Here is a 10,046-nt window from a genome sequence, read left to right on the forward strand (position 1 = left end):
CATCAACTCGGTGTAAAAAATTTAAGTGTGTCCTTTTTGAAAAATTTGTTTCTGAAAAGCAAACCCTGTTTTGAAAATAAAGACCTTCAGTAGTACATTTTGTACAGGAAAAAAACCCATTATGATTTTTGCATTTTAAAATAAAACTTAGCAGGTGCATCACAACAAACCCCAATAATTTGTATGCGTCTTCGGCCAACATTTGTAGATATGCCAGTAATAGACAATTCTTTGAGTTCATTTATGAAATTTTTAAGGAATAAATTGCTTTCTAAAAGCTTATCATAACCTCTATCTAACCAGTATAACCCACCACCGTTACATACTCACATCAACTGGGACAATTTCCATAAATCAATTTTACAAAAAACCAGTCTAAAATTCCGCCTAAAAACAATTAACGATATTGATGAAGCTGTGAATCTCCTCACATCCAACATACAAGTTTCAGCATGGGAATCAGCAAAACCATCGTAACTACGCATATCCAACAAAATTCTTCCTTTATACATTCGCAACCTTATATCACTAAAACGTCGTGCCCGCTGCTTATGGCAAAGAACAAATTATCCCTCCGACAAATCCCAATACAATGTGCTTACACAAAAACTAAAACGGACCATAGCTTACTACTGAAATGAATCTTATACAAAACATTTAGAATCACTCACGACAAAAAACGGTTCTCTCTGGAAGGCTACCAAACACCTTTTTCGTATACGTGATCCTCCAGCGATACTGCGAAACACTAATGGTAATTGGGTACACTCTGACGAGGACAAAGCTAGCATATTTGCAAACTACCTGGCTGAAACCTTTCAACCTCATAATAACATTCTCCTTCCGGAAAAAATTAACATAGTTGAACAATTTCTCAACTCTCCACTACAAATGTCATCCCTGCCAAAACATACCTCTCCTACTGAAATTCATTACACCATATCCAAACTCCCATGGAAAAAGTCCCCTGGTTACGATTCAATAACCTCAGAAATACTAAAGTAGCTTCCACAAAAAGTTATCGTTCTAATAACCTACATATTTAACTCAATGCTCCAACTATCCTACTTCCCTATCTTATAGAAGTACTCATCTATCATACTCATTCTTAAACCAAAAAAACCGCCTCACCTTTCGTCATCATATAGGCCTATTAGTCTACTTCCAATATTATCAAAAGTATTTGAAAAAATTCTAACTAAAAGAATTCTAAATATTATTGATGAAACAAAAGTCCTATCCGACTCACAATTTGGCTTCCGCGACAAGCACTCTACAGTCCATCAAATCCATCGAATAGTTGATAAAATATCTTACTCTCTAGAAGAAAAACAATACTGCACTGGGGTCTTCCTAGATGTTTCTCAAGCGTTTGACTGAGTTTGGCACGCAGGTCTGCTATTCAAATTGAAAATCATCCTACCATCTAATTACTACCTCTTAATTAAGTCCTACTTAGAAGATCGTTTATTCTCGGTACGTTATGGCTCAGCAACCTCTTCTCCAAAACCAATCAAAGCAGGAGTCCCCCAAGACGCAGTCACTGATGCCTTACTATTTAATATTTTCTTATATGACCAATCCATACTACCCACGAGCCTCATAGCTGACTTTGCCGACGACAAAGCACTTATAGCCACCAGCCACGATCCTACTGTGGCCTCGCCACTCATCCAAGAACATCTCTCACTTCTCGAAAAATGGTATAAAGAGTGGGGAGTAAAAATAAATGAATCAAAATCGACACACTGTACCTTCGCCCTTAGAAAGAGAAAATGCCCACCTATTACCCTTAACAAGCATACTCCCCCAATCGCAGTGAGCACTCGCTATCTTGGCATTATTATTGACCAAAATCTTACCTGGTCTCCTCATCTCCGTGATAAACTACTATCCTTAAATAATCGTTTCTGTCTTCGGCGCTCTCTTCTAACTTTCAGCCATATGAGTTTACCTACCAAGCTACTACTATACAAACTTTACCTCAAACCAATATAGACGTACGGAATCCAGTTATGGGGTTCCGCAAAAATTTCAAACATAAACCGCATACAGCGCTTCCAACCTAAAACCCTTCGTGCTATTACAAAAGCACCTTTTTACGTATCTAATCAGTCCTTACACAATGACCTTGCCATCCCACCCGTCCTCGATGTAGCTAGAACTTTTTACAGGCGATTCAAATTAAAGGTTCAAAACCACACCAATCCCTTAATAAAAGGTCTTGCGTCAGAAAATATACCTGGTAACACCAGGAAAAGATTAAAAAGGCGGTGGTGTCGGGATCTACTAATCTAAAAACTTTTAATTGTAATATAATTGTATTGTAATATAATACTAAACCTATATATTTATGTACATAAGTAACTGTCAAAGTGCCTTTACTGAAAGGTTTCTTTAATCTGTGTTTCACTCAAGCCATTATTCTCTCATCACTTTTACTCATTGTTCTATTCTGTAACTGATTGTAAATTATATAAATAAAAAAAAAAAATCGATAGGTTGCCAAACTAGAATAGTACGAAAATTTAGTCCAAGAACCGCGCTGATTTATATAAGGCCGTGTTCTCATTAAAAACAACTGATGACGGCAACGCGATAGAGATTCTAGTCGTTTTAGTTGGATTGCCCAGTTGTTCCCATCTAAAAAATTAATATGAAACTTCAATGCAACTTCAATGCTATAATAATACATATATAATACTATAATTTAATTTAACTTAATTTAATATATATGTCTTACTTTTAATTTTATTTATTTAATAAATAATATAATGAATCTATTTTGTATCTATATTGTACCTGTATATACATTGTTTATACAAGATTAATTAGTAATTACGTTTTTGATTTTTTGACAACATTTACTTACTAGAATTGTTCGTTTTTTTTTAAGTATCATTCCATGCATTTTCTTTTATGACTTGTCGAGTGTAATTAGATGATGTTATATCATAAAGACATGGGTGACTTTCTTTAAATTGTACGAAAGCCATATTATCTTCTTGTTAATTTGCCATTTTAATAAATTATTAACAAAATATGAAATTGATTGTACCTTATTCATTAATCATAATTATTCATATATCATTAAAAATTAAATGTATGTATAAGTATGTAAAAGTATGTAAAAATTACATTTTTAATGAAATAGTAATGTACTACCCATAATTTATATGTAGTGTAGGTACACCAGAAGGGTGCTAGCAATAAAAGTATGGTCGTCCTCTTAAAGATAGCGAGCAGAGCTCACGCCTAGAGCTTCGCGCTTTTTACTTTTTTTTAAGGTTTCGCCATCAAAAAAAAAAAAAAAAAAATTGTATATGCCCTTAGCTGGGTCTCACAAATCCTAAGGATGGCCTTGTTTAAGAGCGACCTAAGTTCTCAAAAGCAGTATTTAGTATTTTTTGACCTGTGTAAAATATAATATATATAAAAAATATATTTTAGGTTATGAGTAAAATAATATAATGTAATATTTTAATAATTGCGTACTAATATAACTATATACATTCTTTATAGTAGTTATAAGGATTTAAATATTAATAGTCTTGAAATATAAAAAAAAAAAAAAATGACATCTTTTATGAAAGCAAAACTACAAACAGTAACTTTATACATAGATCCTGAACCTCCACATAAGTTTTTCTCGGTGAGACTCAGTAATCTTCATGAAATTAATTTAAAAAAAATATATATTTGTATATTTAACTTAGTATTTCATTTTTTGTTCTCATAATCATAATTAAAATGTACTTAATGTTATTAAATGTTAACTGTATGTATCAGAGGTTTCCAACCTTTTTTGAATCACGGTACCCTTTATTATTTTCTAAAAATTTTGAGGCACCCTATAGCCTATGCCCTATTCTTTATAGTTTATACTGAATACACAATACTAATATATCGTATATTTAAATTTATATTTTGTAACTTCGGTTTTATTTAGCATTAATAAACAATAAAGATAAGTGTAAGATAAGTTACAAGTATTTCAACTTAAATAATTTTAAAACAGTTCACATCTAATCGATAGCAATCAAACCAGTATGAAAATTAAAATAGATTGAACATCTCAGTATAACCATGGATTAAATATACATAGTTTATAGTATAGTATATTTAATCTATGGTATAACTATGTAAAAATTATATGTGTTAATAATTAATTCATTAAATTATATTGCTTATACCTAATTAATTATAGGTACACAATAGGTTTTATACTATTGACATAGAGTATAGTCTGTTTTATTACTCGCAGTGCTATATTTTTCATGAAGGCATTTAAAAATAAATATATATTTCAAATATTTTTGCGGTATCCTAAATTTAATCTCGCAACACCCTGGTTGGGAACCTCTGGTATGTATGTTTCAAATATTTGTTTTTTATATGCAAAATGTTAAAAGTTATAATTAATGTATTTCCACAGGTGTTTTCATAATTTTTTTTTGCAAGTGATTTTTTGGAATGATTTATTTCTTTACGTATTATCGTTTATGTTTTTTTTTTTTAATAAATAAAAGTATAGTTTTAAAAACAAGTGTTTTATATTTACCTTTTGTTACAAATTATAATTCATTTTATAATTATTTGCTAATATTTAATAATTTATTTAACAATATTTATGTGCTACTAAAGTAAACTAACATAAAAAATTTTTTTTTGTATTAGTAAATAGTAAAACCTACAAAATGTATTATTTTATTGAGTTATTTTGCAGTTAAGAAATTGATTATGAAATCATCTCTCATTAGATAATATATTTTCCAGGGCTAAGCGCTTAAAATCGTTAAAATGTGTATATACATTTGCACATAAAAATATTAAAATATTCGTTTAAAATATTTTTTTTATATTCGTAGTAATAATAAAGTATAAAAATAAAAATAATAATATAATTTAAAAATTATTAATTTTTTAATTAAATATAACATTTGACATAAATAATTTATTAGATATCCATAGAAAGATTTTAACTTAGTTCTAAATTTAACTATCAAAAAATAAAAATATATGAACCATTTCCATGAACATTTTATGAAATTTTTTTAAATGCACTAAAATATTGTTATAACTAGGTATGTGAAATATAAATAAGAAAACTTAAAATAACATACATTTTAAATTAAATAAAAGTAAAAAATATACAAAATATTATATAAATGCTATAAATCTAGTTTCGAGTCTTAATTTAGCCATGAACAACATTGCAATTAGCAATAATATAAAATATTATTATTGTACTTGCCTGGATGGATAAATCAGTTCATAAATCCATACAAATGTATTGAAATAGGTAATAATAAAATCAAAATATTTTGTCAGTAGTTACCCTGTATTCATCATTTATCAATAAACATTAAATACAAGCATTCATTATATACTATAAAATATGATTAATTATAAAATTAATTAATTAAATTAATATGATACAAGTCAATCGATTAACATTTTATTAGCATTAAAATAAAACTAAAATATAAATTATTTAGATAGCGACACTTAAATTTTTAGCAACAAACAATTAGTACCAAATAAAAAAATGTTAAGCGTTACTTGGATGAATACCGTATTTATAATTGATAATGGAATTATAAAATAAGATATTTATAGCTTGTTGTATAAATTCTTGGTGTTCTTGCTAAGCGCATTTATCATAAGCGAAACTACGGGTCAGGCCAGTCAGGCCATGGCCTGACTTAATACTAACGAAAAATATGTATATATTATATATTTTGATAATTATTTAGGCATTATAAATAATATATTTATATATGTAAACGTGTACATTTGTACTTTCATATAATACTATAATATAATATAGTTTATAGGTACAATTGGTGCAAATAAGGATTATAATAGAACATAATAAGTCTGTTATATGTATTCGAATAATCGTTTTTATTAGTTATTGTTTAATTTAGACATTATTAATTATAATATAAAATTATATTATAGGAAATAATAGTTCATTTTATATAATAATGCTTTTTTTATTTTTCATTTGACCTTACCTAATAAAAGTTTCTAGTTTCGCCTATGGTATTTATTATAATAAATATACATTAAACCTAGATATATTAATTTTAGGGTTATATTATATTATTACTACCCTTCTATCTATCAATTATAATATATATTATCTACTAAATCTTTATCCAATCCAGGGAAAATAAAAATGTTTCTTATTTATAGTTGCTGGAGTATCGAAATGGAGGAAAAAATCTAAATCAATACATAGGTGTACATAATTTATGTAATATAAAACTAAATATCTCATTTATTGTGGTACTTATATAACTTATATTATGTAGAATCCCAACAAAATACATACAGTGCAGTCGGAAGACTTTGGAATGTTTAAATAACGAACCTACTCTTGTTTTGTGTTATAATTAATACATATGGCTATATATCCTGTTGACTGTCATGAGTACATTATTATGTACACAGCGTGTTTGTCTGTGAGGCCTCACTAATTTTTATTGCTGTACCTCGTACGCCACGGTAGTTTATCGCATTTACATGTATTTGTATTTTATAATAATTATAATTAAGCATAGTGCATCGTGTTTTTATCAATATTAGTTGAGATTTTCACTGTGTACAATTTTTTGTACAGGTGGCTCCACAGGCACAACAAATTGCCTTTTAACACGTTGAGTGCCGCGGTCGACGGGTAGTCGACAAATATTATTCACATATTTATGGTCCTATAGTTCAATCGGTTTTAAGGGCTATCTGTAGTTATTTTGTGAAATTTCTTAATTTAAACAGTGTATTTAGATTTCGTTTTCGTTTATTTTTAGCAATTTTATGGTTATTCTTTTCCTGGAAATTGCCTTTTGATAAGTAATATTTTTGTAAGCTATTTATTAATAGATTTTAATTATCCGATTTTATATAACAATAACAAACCATCCAATAGAATTGTAGTATATATAATAATACAGCATAATATGTATAATATTCATATTATTTATAGTTTACAATATGTAGTTAATTATTTTTCTGTTATTTATAATTCATCAACAACCAACATACTACTATATTTTATATGACACATCAGACAGTATCGAGATTATTAACGTAAACGTTAAACGGTACGCGTGTTATTTGATTACAACAATTAAAATGAATCGTAATGAAATTATGAGTTTATTGTATAATAGTGATGTCGATTCAGATTCGTCACTTTGCGAATTCGATGATGACGTATTTGGCCCCGATTGGGTTGATGACAAAGAAGACGGAAATCAAAATATTTATGAAAATAATGATACTTCTTCTGACTATGAAAGTGACGACGGTATGACAGGTAATAATTGGACAGAACATTTTTATGAACCGCATACCAATGCGCATATAACTTTCAATCCTCATAATTTACCAGTTGGAGTTAACCCTGATCTTATAGAGACATTGTCTTTAGCTAGCCCATTCACATTTTTTTCCTTGTTTTTTGACGAAGAAATTATTAACTTACTTGTAGTTGAAACTAACAAATATGCAAATGATAAACTCAGTGAACCAGGTTTAAGTCGAAACGCTAGATTAAGAAAATGGAAGGATGTTGATAAAACAGAAATAAAAAAACTTTTTGGTATTATTATGTGGATGGGGTTAGTTAAAATGCCTTGTATTTCTAATTATTGGAGTACTAATAAACTGTACAATAGTTATATTTCTTCATATATGTCTCGAAATCGTTTCGAATTACTTTTGAGTATGCTCCATGTTTCGGATAACAGCAAAGCTCGTCCTGATGATCGGTTGTACAAAATTCAACCTCTAATAGATCTATTGGTTCATAAATACAACAGTGCATTAATTCCTGAACAGAATGTTTGTATTGATGAGTCTATTGTGCCATTTAAAGGACGACTTAAATTTCGTCAATTTATTTCAAATAAAAGACATCGATATGGAATAAAAATTTTTAAATTATGTACACGCGATTTTTACACATCTCAATACAAAGTATATGCAGGGAAAGAAGCTACACCAGGGCAATCAGTTTCTTCAAAAGTTGTGATGGAGTTGATGGAACCATACTTGGATAGTGGAAGAGTTTTATTTGCAGACAATTGGTACAATAGCGTTGATATGGCGGAAAAATTATTATGCAGAAATACTCATCTCGTTGGAACACTTAGAGCAAATAGGAAACGAAATCCAACAGGCGTTACTAAGAAAAAAATTTCAAAAGGAGAAACTGTTGCAAAGATCAATAATAAAGGAGTAACTGTGCTAAAATGGAAGGATAAACGTGAAGTACTTATGATAAGTACTAAACATACAAATAAAATTATAAGCGTTGATAGAAGTAGAAAAACTGTTAAACAAAAACCAGAAGTAGTTGTCGATTACAATACTGGAAAGGGATATATAAATCTTACTGATCAGCTACAGTCATATCATTCGGCTTTACGAAAATCGCTAAAGTGGTACAGAAAAATAATTATAGACTTGATCTGTAATATATCTGTACTAAATGCCCTTTCCTTGTTCATTGGTGTAAGTGGCCAAAAAATGAAAATTATGAAATTTCGAGAAGCAATTATTGAAGAGCTTTTACGAAACGATGATGAAGACACACAACAATCTGAATTAATACAGCCACTACCAACACTAGATCATACATTGGAAAAATCTCCGAAAACATCAAGGTGCAAATCATGTTACAGCTTACTGGTGAAAAAAAGAAGACAAACTACCTACTATTTATTTAAATATTTAAAATTTCACACATTTGAATAAAACAATTAATAAATAAAACATTTTCAGGAAGACAAATTGCACAAAAAAAAAAACAAAAAGGATCAAAACAAGATGTAATCAGTGTGATCAAAATTTATGTCCGGAATGTTTCTTCAAGACTCACAAAACAAGAAAATAAAAATAAAATTTTAAAGAAATATAAATTTAAGTAAACGTAAAAGTAATTTTTTTTTCTATAACTCAATTTAGTGTACTTTTTAAATTTTGAAATGAGCAAGGAGCTTTTTATGTAGTATTTGTTAAAAAAAAAGTATATAAAATGTTGAAAAACACAGTAAAAATGAAATTAAAACTAAATATATTATAAGGTTTTAAAAAAATTGTGATATTTTTTCGCTAATTAAAAAAACCAGTTCAGGAGGCTATATAATCAATTTCCCTATACTATATAACGCTTATGTGTTCACATTTCTGTACACGAGGTGTCGGAGTAAAACACAGTGTGAGTACAATTTTTTGTACTCGTAGCGGTTTTGATAAAGTACGAAAAACACCCGTGGCAGTCAACAGGTTAACATATATACATAAAATAGCTGAGAGATTGAATATTTCTATAAATGTGTATTCTATTGATGAGTTCAAGCCAGTAATTATTCCCCTTAAAATAACTAAAATTGAGAAGGAGAAACATATTGATTTGTTGTATTTAAAAGAGAAAAATAATGAGCATTATTGTTAGATAAAAGATTTATGGAAACTAGTAAGACATGCTCAAATCTCCAAATATGGGCATAAACTTTTTCTGTGTATAATGTGTTATGGGCCACCACGTAAACATGTATAAATAGAATTGTGCGTAACACAATATCATAGGTGTTGCACACCTATATTTGATTAGTTGGCCATAAACTAGTAATATATATTTCTAGAAACATGTACATTTAATTAATTAGCCATAAACCAGTAATATATATTAAAAGATGTAATCTATAGAATAATGAAGTAGTTCAAACGAACCTTTCCATACGCCTCCAGCACCACATTTCGAACGCTTCTAATTTTTTCTTTTCGGTATCATTTATTACCCAAGTTTCACATCCATATGTTGCAGCACTCCATAAATATGTTTTTATAAGTCTCTTCTTGATATTAAGATGTATCTTTTTTGAAGTGAGCAACATATGTTTTTTACTAAAGGCAATTTTTGCTAATGCTATGCGTTGTTTAATCTCGTGGACACTCTTGCCATCAGATGTGATTTTACTCCCTAGTTATACCATTTCTTCTACCTGTTCCAGTTTTTGATTACCAATATATAC

At 28.8% G+C, this 10,046-nt stretch overlaps 1 protein-coding gene across 1 annotated transcript; it reads left to right on the forward strand.

The window, feature by feature from the left end:
* Window positions 1-7,062: 7,062 nt before the first annotated feature.
* Window positions 7,063-8,844, forward strand: LOC112694271 (piggyBac transposable element-derived protein 4-like). Its single transcript, XM_025569697.1, has 3 exons — window positions 7,063-7,109; window positions 7,179-8,700; window positions 8,794-8,844. Exons 2-3 carry the CDS (start codon window positions 7,318-7,320, stop codon window positions 8,842-8,844), a joined length of 1,434 nt encoding a protein of 477 aa, XP_025425482.1. The 5' UTR covers window positions 7,063-7,109; window positions 7,179-7,317.
* The last annotated feature ends 1,202 nt before the right edge of the window (window positions 8,845-10,046 follow it).

This window comes from Sipha flava, unplaced genomic scaffold, assembly GCF_003268045.1.
Source record: "Sipha flava isolate LNK unplaced genomic scaffold, YSA_version1 126_pilon_pilon, whole genome shotgun sequence".
NCBI classification, from domain to species: Eukaryota; Metazoa; Arthropoda; class Insecta; order Hemiptera; family Aphididae; genus Sipha; species Sipha flava.

Coding starts and splice junctions, on each gene's coding strand:
- LOC112694271 (XM_025569697.1), top strand. CDS start 7,318: ATGACAGGTAATAATTGGACAGAACATTTTTATGAACCGCATACCAAT. Junction 8,701..8,793: donor AATCATGTTACAGCTTACTG/GTGAAAAAAAGA, acceptor AAACATTTTCAG/GAAGACAAATTGCACAAAAA.